The sequence below is a fragment of the Molothrus aeneus genome, chromosome Z (genome assembly GCF_037042795.1).
Source record: "Molothrus aeneus isolate 106 chromosome Z, BPBGC_Maene_1.0, whole genome shotgun sequence".
Classification (NCBI taxonomy): domain Eukaryota; kingdom Metazoa; phylum Chordata; class Aves; order Passeriformes; family Icteridae; genus Molothrus; species Molothrus aeneus.
Window position 1 is genome coordinate 71,421,950 of NC_089680.1, and position 17,801 is coordinate 71,439,750.

A 17,801-nucleotide genomic window follows, 5' to 3' on the forward strand; every position below is an offset into this window, starting at 1 on the left:
TGCCATCCCCTCTTCCCGGCCCCGTCCCTCCCTTCCTCTCCCCCTCCCCAGCCCCTCACCGGCACCGGCTCCTCCTCCGGCTCCTTTCGCTGTAAATCCGCCCCTGGCGCTGGGAAGGGGCTTTTCGCTCCCCTGTTTCTCTGCCCTAGCACGTTTGTTTAGCCGCGGTTAATTAGCGTCTGGTTCTTTTTTCTTCTTCTTCTTTTTTTTTTTTTTAATGGAAAATTCAGCGCGGTTCCCTTAGATTTCCTGTTGCGGCGGAGTGGGCGGGGAGGGGGAGAGAAAATCCAACTCTGCTTTTATTCACCTCTTTTTTCCCACCTCTCCGCAGAGGGCTATCTGCGAGCAAAGTGGAGCCCGAGCTTTGATGGCACCGGCCGGGCAGGCTGGGAAGGACACACGGCGCTTTTCCCGCGGCTGAAGTTTCTCCCCGCCCGGGGGCCGCCCCGTGCCCGCTGAGGGCGGTGCGGGACCCGCGCTCCCGCCCGCGGCTGCCGGCCCGCTTCCCGCCGGAATAGCCGCAGCATGGGCAGGCGGCGGCGGCTTTGGGCACAGCGCTGGTGCTTCTTATCGCTGTGCCTGGGCTGCCTGGTGCTGTGTGCGCAGGGAGCGGCCGGGAGACAGCAGCGACAGCCGCAGCAGCAGCCGCAGCAGCAGCATCGGCCGGCGCTCCGCGCTCCCTCAGGAGCGGGCGGCCCCTTGGCCGCCACCGCCGCGCACCGGGAGGACGGGGCCGGGGGCGCCGCCGGTCGGGTCCGCCTGCGAGGACAGCACGACGGGCTCCGAGGGTAGGGACAAGGCTGAAACCCCCTTCCCCGCCGCCTGCTTGCTCCCCAGGGCATGTCCCGAGCCAGAGCCCCTTGCCGGTAGTCTCCGTGGGTGCCGCCGGTGCCGCTCTCCCTCACGCCTCACTGAGGCTGAGGACTCGCGGCTCGCTAAGCTGGGAGTTTGGTGCTTGCCTGTGGAATCTGGCTTGCTAATTAGTGCGATTTAATTAAAAGCAGACCTTGTGGGAGGCCTACCTTACGGCTGATGAATTGACCCCATTGGGCTCCTTGGTGCAGCGTCTTCCGATACTGAGATACTTTGACACTCAGTGTTTTGGGGGGTTTCTACAAAGAAATGATGCAGAGTCGGTTTGGTTTTCTTCGTCTGATGTTTCAGGGACTTCTTGGTATTTTGAGTTAGTTTAACCTCATGAGCGGGCATTCCTTCTGTCTAGTGTCGGATGACAGCAAGAAGCTCGTTTTTATGGCAACGCTTCTCAGACTTTGAATGAAAGCAGAAACAAACTCATCCCTTCCACATTCTCAGTTGTTGCAAAAAGGATGAATGTGGCCCACCCTTGCCTCATCCACCTCTCCCCTTTTCTACTAATCAGCTGAACTAACCCAAAATAAAAATCTCTTAGAGGAAGATTTTTTTTTCCCCTTTGGGGAGCATATTTTTGTAGACAACTTCGCTATGCAGTTTTTGTTTGTGTTATGCAGCCGGATTCTTCCCGTGTGTGTATGTAAAACATTAAATTCTCTTTGGAGTGCTCCCTATTTTCCTGTACACATTTATTGGTTTGTCTGTGTTTGCAGGCCAAATGTGTGTGGTTCTAGATTTCGCTCCTACTGTTGCCCTGGGTGGAGGACCCTTGCTGGAGGGAACCAGTGCATTGTTCGTAAGTATATGGCTGCTTCTACTGCTCAAGGCTTAACAAGGGAAAGTAAATATTCTTCTGTGATTGCAGAAGAAAAGCTACTTCCAGTTCTGTGTTTCACGTTATTTTTAGAAATAACCGAAGAAAGGAAAGGGAAAAATAAACAAACCAAGATGGAATTGCAGGTCCACATTCCTTGTAACTGAAGGGGGCTGTATGTTGATAAGAGACATGTCTCCTCCTAGGTTTTAAAGAAAACCCGTGACAGCTTAGGAAAAAAATCCAAAACTGTCAAATCAAATACTGAAGTGTAGTAGCAGGGGAAAAAAAAGCCAGAAGGTTTTGATATAGGCAAATCAGATCTTGAAGTTCTCTGAAACTTGGAATTATAGTCGACTAGAAAGCTTCGGAACATCTGGGATGCTTACTCTCTTGTTATTTTTAGTTGTGTTTTGATGGCTGTGAGGCATGTAGGCTGGCTACTGGCTGGTCATGGTAGGTACTGACAGATGTGATTTTTGACATACATGGCATGGCAAAAAAAAAAAGGAAAAAAGTTGTGAGGGGAATGTGCTCAGTACTCTGGTGGGATGATGTCTTTGGGGATGCTTACCATGAAATAGAAAATGAAGTTGAGCTTTCTCTGTGTTAGGTAACAGCTGATAGTAGACAATGCTTCCTTCAGACCTTAAATTTTTAATCTGTTGCCATTTAATCTAGCCTGTCACTGTCTGTTTTGTTAATAAATATGCTCAGCTTCAGAGTGGAGGTCTTTGTCATTCTCCATCTGATTAACTGCAGGCATGCAGGACAAAACTGGCCAAGGGAAGGGTGATAAGCCAAGGTCTGCCAAACTCTTGACCTTTGGTGGCCTTTTTTTATGATTCCAGTTCTCCCTCACCTGTTCACATCTATTGGTTTTACATGGTGAAACTTGACTGGCTAATATTGGGGATAACTGTGCCAATGTAACACTTATTTTCACCTCAAGCTGACCCAGAATTTCCCAGCAAAGGATTATGGTGCCATTCAGAGGAAGATCCTTTTACTAATGTTGCTGTGGAATAAAAGGAGTTCCTCGGAATGTCCTTTTCATGTTTATCAACTCTTTCAATACTGGCTACTTTACTTTAATGTAAAGTAGAGATTTTAAGAAGGATTTGGGCTGCCTATTATGCTGTTGATAGGCTTTTCAGATTCAGCTGTGTGTCTGGCTCAAATGTGTTTAGGGGCATTCAACAATCCTTACAAGATATCCTTTAAATTGTCTCTCTCAATGCCTCTTAAAGGCCTTGGTCTCAGGTCTGCCCACATCCAGAATAATCTGATTTATTTTTAATTAATGTGCACATGGGACATCTTTTAGCTCCTGCCTGCTTACTGCACTCTAATTGCTGTAAGCAATTGAAAAGAAAATTGCACTTTCTAACATGTTCATAGGGGGAATGATTTTGGCAGGCCAGTATTGTCTGTGACACTTTTTATGTTTCTGCTTTTGGTGAAGGTTTAAGTGTACAGATTTCTATGCTGACATTTAATGTCTGTGGAGATGACATTTCCCTTTAGCTAGAGTTTTTCACCTAGGAAAAAGCCTCCTGCACAGGATGCTGGACAAGGTGTCAAACTTCTTATTGGAGATGTGCTGATTATAATTGATGCATATTGTAACTGGTGATTTTAAAGTGGTATTTCCCTGAGGAGAAATCTATGAGCCGGTGGTAGGTGAAAAAGAAACCATCCTGACCTGACAGTGTTTCAAGCTGGTGATGTGGTGGTGGTTGTTGGTGGTCTGTGGCACATTTATGGTTAAAAGTGATCTTTTGTCTAAAAACCAAGGTTTTTAGACCTTGGTCTAAAAGGTCTACTTACTTTTACTCTTTTGTTATACAGAATAAACTGTTCTGATGAAAGCATATTTAGGCTATGCCTTAAGGTCTAGAGCTTTCAGTTGGTAAAAAAATAACTCCTTAACAGATAATAAATTAATAAATGGACTAAATGTAAACCTTGCTTTATCAAGAGATTGACCTTGTGGTGTATAAAGATGGGTTGAACAGGAATATTAAGAAACAACCCAATTTCCTGTGCTTGTCAAGTGGTCTAAATCCAAGTCCTGGCTCATGGAATAATATTTTAAGTCAGTCCATGGCACGTCTCTAATTCCAGTTAAACAGAAAAATCCCATAAAGTCTTTGAGTTCTCATGCCTTCACATTCTGGTAGCAGAATTTAATGATAAATGTAGACAATGTATTTTGCATCTTTTTGATGCCCAAAGAGTAGCATGTGATTTTCTCAAGGTATTTGTTTCGTTTTAGTCCTTCAGTGGTGATGTGCTGCCAGATTATTTGGTTCTCACAAAACTCTACCCTATTTACAAAGAAATTGTGATTCTTAGGGTTGTTTTGGTGGTGGTTTCTGTTTGTTTTTGGGGATATTTTACTATACCTGTTGTCTGTTGCACAATATATGTCTTTTTGGAGTCCTCTGTTGTGCTATAGTGACTGATTGCTTCAGGCTGTCTTTTGATTAATTTGCTACTTTAGCAGATGGATTTGATGTATTAATTTGGATATGCTTTAGAATAATTTAGACTTTTAGCTCTTTTTTTTTTTGTGGTCCTGTCAGTCCTTTCTTCATTGGAGCTGTGCTGGATGGTGAGTGAGAAGGGAAGGCAGGAACTTTGGGTCATCGTGGGGATGGCACAAGGTCAGGCATGCAACACACAGATGTGGGGTTTCCTCAGCTTTTTATGGTTGGTTTTTAAATAAAAGTGTGGGAGCTACCTGAGTACAGGAAACTGTATTTAGGGAAACACCACAAAATCTGCAAAGTCCAGCATTTGCACATTGACTTCCCGCCAAGCTTCTTTGGGTAAAGGATGGATAATCTTGGGAATAGAAAAAAAAAAAAGACACTAAGATGCTTTTAAAATGGTGATTATAAGAGTGAAGCCCATAGTGCAAACTGGCATTGTTTATATTCCTTCAAATCTTGGGTTCTTGGTAATGTTTTCTCACAGGAAAACATTTAGACCACAGTCTTGTGGTCTAAAAGGCGTGTTTTTAATGATTTTACATTGCTTGCATAATTGGCTGATACTTCTAACTGGGCAAAGAATTGATTACCTAATTTCAGTGGTCAGGTTAGTGCTTGAATATGCCTGATTTAAATTCTAATTATCTTCAAAATAGTCAAGAGATACTAATTATGCCAAAATTCAGTTTACTTTATTTAACTTAAAGTTACTTTTGCATGTGTAATAGCTGTCCCAATGAAGTGAGTTTTCAAGAGTTGGGGTTCTTTTTGTTTTGTTTTTTGGGTTTTTTTTTAAGCCTCAGGTTTCTGTTAATCCCTGTCACCCTCTTTCTGTGTTCTTCCTCAGCAATTTGCAGAAATAGCTGTGGTGATGGATTTTGTTCCCGTCCCAACATGTGCACTTGTGCCAGTGGGCAGATATCACCCACGTGTGGGTCAAGACCTGGTAAGGACTTGCTGTGTTTTCATTAGAGACTTCACTGAAAGTCATTCTCTTCAAGTTTCAGTGACAGAAATGCTAACGTCCTTAAAAGTAACTTCTCATTACTGCCTATGCAACTGTAAATTATGCTTAGGTAAGACACCTCAGGTTTGTTATTCCACACGTGCCTGTTTACTCTGTGTGACGAATCTAAATAAAATATGCTTAGAGAGAGAAGGAAGTTCACAAATGAGTGTGTGTGTGGTATTGACATTTTCATTCAGTCCATTTTGGTAAGAAATCAAGATTGTACAGTTTCCAACGCAATTAAATGTTCTGAGTTGCAACATAATCGTGGAAAACTCTAGAAAACCTCTCCATGAGTATACACTTAAAAAAATATGTAGCATAGGTGGTACAAAGCCCATCACCCAGATCCCATTTTAAAGACTGTGAAAGTCCATTCCTTTGGGGTGTTTTTGGCTGATTTTGGGTCTCTCTCAGCAGCACAGCAGTGCAGCATCAGCTGCAGGAACGGCGGGACGTGCGTGGATGAGCGGTGCCAGTGCCAGAAGGGCTTTTCTGGTGCCCACTGTGAGCAGCGTAAGTCACAGCCAGTTTGCTTCAAGGGCAGTGAAACCCCTGAAAGAAATGCTTGTTTTGGGGTGTGGTGTTTAGCTGGCAGTCATTCCCTGCATGAAGTGCTTTTGTGTTCTCCAAAATTCAAGTTGCAGTTCGGAATCACTGAGCAATTTTGGGAAACGCTTGGGGAGCAGCATCGCTGTGCATCCCCCTCTTCATACCAGATGCTCGCTAGTTTTTCATTCCCTTTTAACAAAGTTTTCTCTGCTTCAGAACAATAGTCTCACTGCTGGGTTGAAGAATGTTCTTCTGTTTTCTACTTAGTCTAAGGAAAAAAGGGATTAAATATGGTTCAATCCTCAGCAACCCTTTTTGGGTTGGCAGACAAACTAGAATGTGAATTATTTGCCCAGCTTTACCTATAACAACACAGTGTTTACAAGCTGCAGCAATTTAGCAAACAATAAAAGTCCCTAAAGGCTGCAGGGATGAAGAAAGACTCAAAAGTGTATTCTGAGGCCAGCTGACTACTAATTAGGAGATAAATTAATTGCATAAAGCAGGCTGAAAGAACTAGAGACAGACAGAGGGCAGCTCTGCAAAAACCGGATGGGTTGAATAGTGTGGAAGATAACTTTTTTGCCCTAGTCATTTTTATAAATGCTGGAACAATAGTCTTGTTCCTGCTTTAGCTGGATAAAACTAAAATTTTATCAAAGAGTTGTAATGCTGACCTGTGACCCCAGCGAAATTTTGTATTCAGGGTTGCTGGTCCCTTCCTGCTTTTGTTAAAATGTATTAAAATCTATTGTTAATATATTCAACACCTGAATGTTCTCAGACAAGGCAAATTTCCAGTGAATAAATGAAAAGATGATTGAATTTTCAAGTGGTGACCCTGAAGCAATCCAGAAAATCTGAACAAACTGTGGAGATTGGTTTCACTGTATCATGTAGTTAAAATTTCAGGCAGGATTATGAATATGTGTCTTCTAGAGAGTCTTAAAAATGTAAATATGTTTTTATTTCTATTTAGAAAAATTTAATTTATATCATCAAGTTAATTGTCTTGCTGAAGTGTTGTCCATTAATTCAGTAATGTAACGCATGCAACAAAATGTCTTCATTTTATGTGTGCATTCTCAGGAAAAGGTAATTCTGTTGGTGGTTCTTGGTAAGAAGCAAGGCTTTATCACATTTCCACACAACAGAATATTTTATGCTCTCCACTATGATGCAGGAGTAATGTGTACCTTTTTTCAGTTTGAAATTATTACCTTCTCTAGGTTTCTGAGGTTCTTTTGCCCTGGATACTCAAATGTGTTACAAATACCTCATCCAAACTGAGGAGGCATTTCTAGGAAGGCAGCCTAATGACTCTGAGACCAAAAATGGAAAAGTTTAAAAAATATTATGATTGTCCTGTAAGCTGAAATGTTTTGATTTGGAAACATTTCATGTGCTAATTTTGGACAATTTTGAAGCAAAGACCTGATGTAATGAGTCAGAAAGTAGCTAAAGTGATGGTTAGTTAAGGCACTCTTTTGATGGTGTTTTTCAGCCTCTCTGAAGAACTCTTCCTCTCTTCCTTTTGAACTGAGAAAATTCAGTGGTCTGGCAGGAAGCTTTGTTCTTGATTCAGACCATTGGGAAAGAGTATGAGTGGGTGCTCTGAAGTCCCCTGACAGTAAATCCTTTCTCATCGAAGTGTACCGTGGGTTTAAAACCCTTTCACCCCACCCTGCTTCCTCCTTCACTACAAAAATTTTATTTTTTTTGGGATCTTTTAAGAAACACAGGTTTTTTTTCAGGTAAAAAGCGATGAGTTAAACAGGTAATTCTTTACCTTTGCTTGTAAACATTGCTCCTCCTTCCAGCAGCATCAACTCTGAGGGATGCTTATCTCACTCTGGGACTCCTTTCTCTTCTCAAAAGGTTTGTTGCTGTTGTGACTGAACAACACAGTATGCCCAAAAAATACTTGAGGTTTGACAGAGAGATAACTTCAGTGAGGGATAATAAGTTCTTACATAATTCTTATGAGTGACTAGAGCTGCACAGCTGATTCGAACCCACTGAAGTTGGACGTGTGCTGCTAATCTGTGCTGAGCAGCTGTTTGCAATGAATACCAGCAGGTGCTGATGGAATTTGGTTTGCACAGGCATTGCTGGTGGAGGTGGCGGGAGGGAGATCAGCTCCATCCTCAGGCCTAGAGGGACTTGGAGCAGCGGGAGAAAAATGAGAATTTTTGAAATGGCGCACGTGTTAACCCGTAAATGTCATTGCCATGACATTATTAACCTTTTTGTGTCTGCTTGTTTTGTTGACTGAAGCTGTCTGTGAGAGTGGCTGTCAGAATGGAGGAAGGTGTGTTGGACCCAACCGCTGCGCTTGCGTCTACGGCTTCACTGGCCCTCAGTGCCAAAGAGGTAAAAGAAATTTAAGGAAGCAAGCTGTGAGTTGTTGTATACAAAAAAAATGCTGTGTGTACATGTTTTATGATGTGTATTTTCAACCAGCAAACTTTCACTAAACCACTTATTATTTGTAATTTTAGTAAGTGTCTTTTTTTTTTTTTTAACTTTGGCAGATGCATTATGAATTGACACGTACAAAGCCTAATTGGTAGAATTTCAGCTCATTTAGGCTGCATATTTTGTCACACAATAGTTAAAAGATTACATGTCTTTTGCTCTTTGCTACATGAAATCCAGAAAAATTGCTGGTGGTGTTGGGATTGTGTAAGTCTAGATAATTGAAAATTTTTTTTTTCTGTGTAACACCTCTTTCATAAGAGGAACTTGGGAAGTAATTTGCTCTGGTTAGTTGGGAAGAAGTCAGAGAAGGACTGAAAAAATAACCAATTACCATAGTACAGGGATCAGTTCCTAAACCCATTCTTATTCTAGAATGCATCTCAGAGATGGCTTCTGAAGGGAGACCTGTGGAAGTCCCTTTTTCAAATTCAGCTGTGAAATGCTCAGAGCTGTATATAAATTTGGAGAAGTATCTTGTACCTTTTTTATGTTTTTAAATTTTTTTTTAACATTTGTTTACTGTGAAATGGAAATAATTTCCATGGAGGTAAAGGAACTAGAAAGCCACACACTGAAAAAGCAGGAGTTTCTATTTGCTATTCCAGGTTGGTTTATAGACCCACTAGGTATCACAAGAGTAGGAGGAATGTAAAGGACTTTGTCTGTCTCTAGGTTGAGTGTTGTTGTTTTCATTCTTAAACATGATTTGCAGTTTTCTATTTATCCCATTTCCTGTAGTTATTTCTTCTGAAGCAAGCGCAAGGACTCAAATCTTACATAGTTTGGTTAGTGGAGAAATAGGAAGTAGTATTTTGTTAAAAATTTGTTAATGCTTTGAGGTGTTTTGTAGCCATTCAGAGGTGTGTCTGTGCACAGTGTATACCTGTCTAAAATAAGAGGTTACCAAGTCTGTCTGTTTGGAATGGATTTTCAAGGGATTGGACAAAGTTAGGGTAATTAGTACTTTTAGCCTTGCTTCTATTGGATCCTAACATTGCAAATTCTGCAGTCTGGGCTAAGTATCTAAGGTGGATTATACTTCTAGCTGAACTATGGCATGATAGAATTGCAATATTCAAAATTTTTTTTTTTTTTAATTAGTTGATTACATTCAGAAATGCTTTTTATTTATTGCCAGACAACTTGGTAAGCTTGCTTTTTATCCTAGATAAAAGAAATGATTCCTGGTTAAGATTTGCTTCTGTTCTCTGACTACATTCAGGGCTGTGGAATCATTTTGGTGCATATGACAGACTCCAGCTGTGATGATGGCTCAGAGTTTTTAGTAATGATATTTATACTTCATAATTGTTTGACCTTCAAAGCTTAAAAGATTCTGCTTCACCTGGGTGTTGCAGCCTAACTTTTGTGATGTTGAAAGGGTCTTATATGGATATTTAGAAATTGAGTTATTTCAGTTAAAGGTTTGCATTTTATTGCTTGAAATTGGAGGTAGTAAGCCAAATTTCCTTCTGTCACTGTCAATAAAATATAGCATACATAATTGCATATATAATAACTGTCTAAGATGACATGCTTTTACAGCTTTGACAAGGCTAAGTAAAATTTTGCCTAATCTTGGTGTTGCATAGACTTTCTCAAAATCAAATAAAGAAGTTAGTAATTTATTTTACTATTACTCAGTTAAAGATGACGGCTATAGTATATCTTGATAACTATAAAAAGTATCTAAGTGTTTAGGAGCTTTACATGAGGTGGAGTACGTGAAAGTACTGTAAAAGATGCCTTAAATGCCTATTTAGTTCAACAGTAATTTGCAATTTATGCTTTTGATGTAATAGTTTATGCTTTCCAATAAATAGCAGAATGCAGTGGTTTCTTCATCTGTGGGTTGCCATAGTTGCCTGTAATATTTTACAGCAAGAAATGTCTCAGTGGTTTAATTTTAAACTGAATTTAGCAGCCGTTCATAACTCTTTGAGTAAAATTTTATAGTTTAAGGATACGTGAACTTCCCTTGCAAATCACCTCAGAGTTATAAGAGACATTGTTTTGTAATTTTTATTTAAATCATTGTGTTTTAAATGCACGCTTTTTACGGCTCTGTAAATTAAGTTCTTTAAAATTAGGTATTTTCTTCCTAATACAGAACATGTGTGCGTTTCCTTCAGCCTGGCCTCCCAGCCTAAGCTGTAGATAAAATGTGGTTGGTTTTTCAGCTATCTGGGCTCTGAGCAGACTAATTTCCGGGCTGGAGACTGGAGGCTGAGCAGTAACTGATGACTGGCATGATCAGAGTGTTTAACTCGAGGTTTTCTGCTGGGTTAAAAAGAGAGAAAAACCTGTTTGGGAGTTCCTGCTCTTTCTGATACGTATGCTGACCTCTTACGTTTCCTGTCAAATCTGGTCCTTGGTCAGCAAGCACCCAAGATCCAAGTTTTTTTTGTGTGGTGTTTTAAAGGAAAAAAAAAAAAAAAAAGTTGAAATTTCTGCAGTTGAGTTTTCCCAGTGAAAAGAATAGAAAAAAAGAAAGAGCGACAGAAAAAGAGGCCTCATTCTCACTTGTTCACGTAAGGACAATTTTCTTCCTAGCATGACCAATTCCTTTGGTTTCTCAATGCTGTAAATGATAGTTGTGTCACTGCTCATGGTCTGTGTGCATTTTTTAAAATTTATAATCTTCAGAAATATGAAGCTGTGGAAAAGCAAGGATGTTTTCTTCTTTCTTTATCATGGGATAAGAGGAAAGAAGTAGTGAGAAAGGCAAATCTTGTTACTGGTGTAACTTTGCCTCCATACCATATAGAGGGAGGAAGAACAGTTCTCGTTTACCCCGTATTAAATGGCTCATAATGGGAAGCAAAAGGGTTTGGAATGAGTAGAAATGCATAGCTTGGGAAGAGCACCCTTTTGATGAGGGAGGAGAATTTCAGATAAAGTTACCAAGCTTTGACAGGTAAGAAACGGGGAAAAATAAGGAAGTATGGTATTTGAAGAGCAGCTCTCCAGTAGCTGAAGGGAGCCTAAAACAGATCTGGAAAGGGATTTTTTACAGGGGCAGGTAGGGTTAGGACAAGGGTGCTGGCTTTAAACTGCCAGAGGGCAGGGCTGGATGGGATTTTGGGAATTGGGAATTGTTCCCTGGCAGGGTGGGCAGGCCCTGGCACAGGGTGCCCAGAGCAGCTGGGGCTGCCCCTGCATCCCTGGCAGTGCCCAAGGCCAGGCTGGACACTGGGGCTGGAGCAGCCTGGGATGGTGGGAGGTGTCCCTGCCATCACAGGGGATGGGACAAGGTGATCTTTAAGGTCCCTTCCAACCCAGACCATTCTGGGAGACTAAAATTCTATGACTAACATGAGATAAAAAGCTTTGCTTCAAGTTGGCAGCGGATAAAAAAGCTATCAACAGCACAGAGAAGCAAGTAGGACAAGGCAAAAAGCATCCTCAGTTAAAGTGTTGTTAGTGTGTAGCAACTGAGGCAGAAGAGTAAAGAATAATGCAGAACTGAAGTGCACGTACACTGAGGTAGCTGATGGGCACAGGGCTTATGGAGATGTTTGGGGATAATGCATCTGTTTAAAATTAAGCTAGCATAGCAAACTGACACAGATTTGTATAGGAGTCAATACTTCTCAAATACAGTTTTATTAAAAAGAAGAAATACAATATATATTTAGTCTGCAGTGGTGCTGAAGATGCTTGTGTGTGCTTAAGTGACAGTGATCAGGTCTAAATTAAGCAACAGAAAATGTAGTTCCTTAAGAAACATCTTCTTCTGACAAGTATTCAGAAGATCTCTTAACCTCACACAGCTTCTCCTGGCTGTTGATTCTAGCAGTACCATGAGGCGCTTAACAGCAAAAATGTTTTTAGATCAGTGAGCTCTTCTCTTTTTGTGGGAGTCTTGGGAAGATAGCTTTTTAATTTTGCTGTGGGGGTATTTTTTTTCCCTTTATTAATGGCTGCTATTATCCTGAGGCAGAGTAGAGGCTTTTTTATGGTCTTCCTGCTTCTTTTCTTTCAGTAGATAGTAAATGAAAGACTGACCTGCTAAACATCAGTTTAATTCATCTTCAGTCCAATTTTAGCCTTTGGGAAGTGCAGCATGTGGTCCTTGGGTTATTTTCTATGGGTTCATAAAGAAGTTGTGCAAGGCCTGTTGAGTGAAGAAAAAAGTAATCAGTTTACTGTAGCATGCTCAAAACTACATGGTCCAGTTCACAGGGGATGTTCATGGTCACTGAGAGAAATACAAGTGTTAAATCATCAACTTGAAGACCAATTTATTTTAAAATAAAATAAGTTCTGTTTAATAAAATTAGCTAAAAATGAGTCAGCAGTAGTTTAAAACTATAGAACGTGAATCTTCCTACAATTTGCAACTTACACCATTCTTGCCTACTTTTATCTCTTTAAATTTTTTTTTTAGAAAGCATTTCTGTCAGCTTTTTCAACACTTAGCTGAAGGCTGATTGCAAACAAAATGCTGCAATAGTCATTTTTTCTAATAGCAAAAGAAGCTGCAGTTTAGACTAAAAAAAAAGCATGCCTCTCTTCCTGTTGGAAATAGTAGAGATAAGAATCGCAAGTACCTGCAGCAGGAAGAGGCAAAGCTTCATCTGACAGGTAAGTACCTGGGTCAAGATGTAGAATAAAATATAGGGGGAAAAATAAGGAAGTACATACAGTATTTGAATAGGTTCTTCTGTGTTGGAAGAACTTTTTAGATATTTAGGAGGGTTTTTTTGAGGCTAGAGGTGCTCTCAGGTGTTAATAACACACACATTTAAGTGCAGTCCCTGCTCACCAAACTCCTTTTCCTGCTGCAGGTTCTGGCCTGTAGATACTGGCCCCCATCATCCCCTGATGGATAACAGCAGGGCAGACTCAAAAAGCTGCTTGCCTGCTCTCAGATGTCTTCACTTGGTGACGTTACAGGGCTCTGGCACTGCATTCCCTGCTGTTGTTGTCCATCATTATCCCCAGAAACAAGGTTTTCAAAGGGAAGTAGCCAGAAAAAGCTGCACAGGGTGTGTGTTTGCTTGTTGTTAGCTGGCATTGGAAAATTTCTCCCTTCTAGGTCTGCAGAAGATACAACATTTAGGAGTTTTAAAAATGACAGGGGTAATGCTGGTCACGCTGATTGCAGTAGTGATAAAGGAAGTACTATGATTCCAGTCAGTGTCTCTCCCTTACTCCCTTCTTTTAGTTTTTAATTAAATCCCAGTATTTGGATGACTCTTTGTTTGGCACCAACAAAGGAAAAAGATAAAAACTCTTAAATGCGGCAGTTTTTCTGCTTTTGAAGCACTTGAAATCTTCAAAACTTCTTTGTTCAAGCATAGGACAGGCAAGTGTGATAGAAGTGGGGTTGTTGCACTTGTATTAGAATTAAAAGCAGAGGTTTTATGCCTTTAAAGTAGGTCTACAACAGTAAAATGAAAATATGGATTTAAATGACCTCTTCCAAGGGCTTGAGAATTTTCACCTGGGTGCAGCAGCTCAGGCACAGGCAATGTTTCATTGGTTTAAATAATTTTAAAGGGAAGCCCTGTAGCTGAGCTGCCCTAAACTGTGAAAAGAAAGAAAGAAAGAACTGCCAGAACTGTTAGAGGCAATATATATATTTTCTTCATATATCTATTTTTTTAAATCTGCACTGAAAAGTAGTTTTTTTCTCCTCTTACCTTCAGGAGGAACAAGTCTAGGAGAGCATAAAATAGTGTGGTTTTTATGTGTTAGGTAGGACTTAGAGCATCTAAGGATTGTTCACTGAAAGTGAAACAAGGGTCTGGTAATACAGAGCAAAATCATGAGTGAGAAACGTTGCAGAGGAGAGGGAAGAAGATGCCTTTGAAAAATTCTGTCTGGTCTTATCTTTTCCCTCCCTCAGTGAAAAATTTTGCTTTTGGTCAGTAGCACTAAAATGTCACCTTCTTTTTTTTAACTCCTTGGGGAGAGAGAAAATAGAAGAGCTGAGCAAGGCTATGATGGCGTTGTTAGAGTTTCAAAAAATAATTTCTTCTGAAAAGTAAAAAAAAAATTAATTTTATTAAGCTAATTAATTTGTTATATATCTAGGGGAAAAAATATCTGATCTATTTTCAGGATATCTAGGAAAGTTAGAGGTCAGAAGAAGTTGAGAAAGCCACAGGGAGTGTCTTTAACAAAGAAAATGCAAAGATATCTGCAATATTCATGTAAATAGGAAAACTTTCTGTCAAATTCAGCAAGTACTAATGTTATATATTGCTTATATAAGTGTTCTAGGCAAAATTGGAAAAAGCAGAAATAAGCTGAAGAACCCAGTTATGAAGTACTGGAAAGAGGAAGAAATAATCAAATTTTTCGCCTTTTTTGACGGTAAAATATATTAGAATAAGTTAGACGAGTTTCCTCTTAAGTTTACAGGTATTGTGTAGAGGAGGTTTGAGAGATTATCTGGGACACTCAGGAACCTTGGAAGCTTATTTCTGTAATGGTTATGAATGACTGAAATTGTTTCTTTTCCTTGGTTATATGTTCTGTGTGCACAGAGGTTCCATATTAGATCTGAGAGAGAGTGAAAGAAGAGTTTTGGATATTTCTTTGAATATTGCAGTGTTGGAGCAAGAAGTAGAAGAGAGAAAGTACATATTATTCAATAACACCTGCACAGTTGTTTGTGAAACATTGGGTTTGAAAAAACATTGAGTTTTGAAAAAAAAAGTGGGAAGGTTTTTTTGTTGTTGTTGTTTTGCTTGCTTTTCTCTCAAAGGGTATTGTCATTCACCTTAGGCTTGTTTTGATTAATAAGAAAGGGGTTTGATAAAACTGTCTCAGTGTTGAGCCAGGAGGATGAGTGTGGAGAACCCAAAACTCTGTGTGGCTTTGGTTGAAGGTGGTCAGGTGGATACCAGATATTTGGAAGGAATTTTCTTTTCTGTATTTTCTCCCCCTGTGTTCTTTGCACACCCTGGTATTTTTCATTGTGTCTGTTATGCTTTGAGCTCCCTTACAGTGAATTAAGTGTTAAGGCCTAAAATTATGTAAATTGGATCTTCTTTAAGTTTTCAACCATATCTGTCTTTGTAAGCATTAATTATGCAGTATCTTAAAAGCTGTAGTAGCCACAGTAAAATATGTATGGAAAAGAGTAATGCAGGTATTATCAGGAGTAATTTACTGAAGCCAGTCAAGAGCACATTGCATTCAGGGTTGCAAAATCATGGAGTGCCAAAAGTAAAATGGTTTATTCCACCTCAGACCAATAGCTTGCTATATGAGAAACGTGATTAAATTATTTCTTTATTGAGAGGATATATAAATTATCTTCCTTCCTATATTTTGGTCATGAAATGATACTCAGCTTTATAATGTCTCCCTGAAAATCTTGTATAAGCCCAAGAGGTAAATTTCTAAAGCCCTTTGGTTTTGCTGAACACACCCAAAAGATCTGAAGAACAGAATCTGTGTTTCTGCCTCTACACAGACAGAGCTCTAGTAAATAGTAGCAGGCTGGGTTTTTAGCTTATTATGAACCCAAATTATCACAGCAGTCTAGACAGTAACCTGAGGAAATGTTTCTTGCAGTTTAAATAGACATATATTTAATTTTTTTTCCTAAGGGTAATGTGTGAAACAGTTATTTTTCCTACTTAGGTTAATAATTAAGGAGATTGTTTTCAGCTCCAATGTCTGTGGTTTTATTAGGGTTTCTGGTCTACTGGGAATGCCTTGTGCCTTTTTCCATGCCTTTGTAATTTACACAGGGGTTGGTTATGAAACATTTTCCCTCCTCATTTTGTGAGTATGGGTGCATTCTGCAAGCCTTGGCTTTTGCTGTGGGGAGTGACACTGAATTCCAGAATGGGAGGAGAGGGTGGAATGTGCTCTTTTTCAGCAATACTCTTAAAAAGGTGTCCTGTCTTAAATTTTAAGTCTTCCTCTTCACTGATTCTGGGGTTCTGTTCCTTTGAGGTTGAACTGTGTAGCACTGACTTCATGGAGCAGGGAACCAAAGCCTGTGGACAGTGTAGTTCAAGTTTGCATCTTAAAAAGTCAAGAAAAGTAGCACATTTTTGCATGCACAGTGTAAAGTATTAGCTTCTTAATTCCTGGGATGTGAAGGAATTAATTAAGAGTTTAATGTGCATCTACCTGGCTTTCCAGCATCCAAGCTTTGATAAGTAAAGTGTTTTTGGAGGAGAAGCATGAGAGGAAGGAGCAGCAGGCAGCATGAAGGAGTTCCTTCACTGCTTTAGATATTGTAAAACAAACATGTACAAACATCATATTAGGGTAGTTGGCATAAACTGCTGAATCTTAGAAAAAACCAAAAGATATTATTTTGCTTCTTTTGTCTGTTATTTGCCCAGGGGTGATTCAGGCCGTGACTTCCTGCAATGACTGATGATTATTATTCCACTGTGTGTCAGACTGTGTGCTGAGTGTTGGGATTTCATTAGTCCCACCTCAGGCCATCTTTATATAGTAGCAGGCCCTGTGGAAGCATAAGGAAATATATACATTTACAAGGAGCACCAACCAAACCAAAAAGTGGACATCTTGCTGGAACCAAAATTCAGGAGTACTTCTCTCCAGCTTTTATTCTGTGCTTGAAATTTTCTGTCAGTCAGTGTATGATACTTCAGTTACACGTGGAAACGTTTTGTTCCAAGAAGTTTTTAAGGAAGTACTTCAGTTATGGAAGGTGCTGAATTCCATAAATGACAAAAGTGAAGTATTTCCCTATTTCTCTGTTTCTGTGCTTTTTGTGTGTGTGTGTACTTTTCAAAATGTTTCTTGTCCTGAATTATTAGAAGCATTTTCTTCAATGTTCAGATCGATTAGACAAAATTGCATTTTATTTCAGAAATATTGTTGCTTATCTGCTACTTTGCCATTCCGCCCATGTGCTTAGGTGGGAATTACTTTTTAATTAATAAGAGTATTATGAGATGCAGTTAATACTACACTAAGACTTTATCTGCTTAAAACTGTCATAACACCAATTATATAAAACTGTCTGTCTGAACCATGGAGTTGTTGCTTTTGGAAAAGAGCTGCTGCTGTTCCAGCCAGAGGAAAATGAGAATATGCTTAGAATGGATGTGACAGAAATATTGGTGGAACCTGGAATTTTGCTAAAAGCTGCTAAGCTCACACAGATTCCTGCATTGAACCTGTGGCTTTTCCTTCTTTCATTTACAGCTGCCCTCCACTTCCTTTTCAGCTGTCAAGTGAGTTTGTGTGAGGAGTTTGTGTGATGGGAAGTTTTGCATCACAGGAGCTGGTCAGAAAAGGTCATGTGGGACCACTAGAGCAGCAATAAAATTTCTACCTGAAAATGAAAGCTGTCAGCTGTATAAAAGCATCCAAACCTTCATGATGTGTTTGACATTAGTTTTCCACTAAGCTGCTCTTCTCCTCTATTGCATGTGAGAATAAACTTTATAGACCACTTCAGGTAATGACTAGAGAACCTGCTGGGGATGTGTCCCAGCTTTGAGTTAGCAGCAGTTTTAAATGTTTGAAAGACTTTTGTGATCATTATTTATGTTAACAATAAACGTGATGCTATTAGATACTTAACTGAGAAATTTACACGCAAGTTTCTCAGGAAAAGTCAAGA

At 39.9% G+C, this 17,801-nt stretch overlaps 1 protein-coding gene across 2 annotated transcripts in view; it reads left to right on the forward strand.

Moving 5' to 3' along the window:
• The first annotated feature begins 525 nt into the window (after window positions 1-525).
• FBN2 (fibrillin 2) overlaps window positions 526-17,801 on the forward strand; it is a 123,011-nt gene continuing 105,735 nt past the window's right edge. For both annotated transcript variants that reach the window (XM_066568754.1, XM_066568753.1), the window contains exons 1-5: window positions 526-788; window positions 1,587-1,669; window positions 5,033-5,131; window positions 5,615-5,710; window positions 8,024-8,119. In XM_066568754.1, coding sequence (XP_066424851.1) covers window positions 526-788; window positions 1,587-1,669; window positions 5,033-5,131; window positions 5,615-5,710; window positions 8,024-8,119 — 637 coding nt within the window. The remainder of the gene's footprint in view (window positions 789-1,586; window positions 1,670-5,032; window positions 5,132-5,614; window positions 5,711-8,023; window positions 8,120-17,801) is intronic.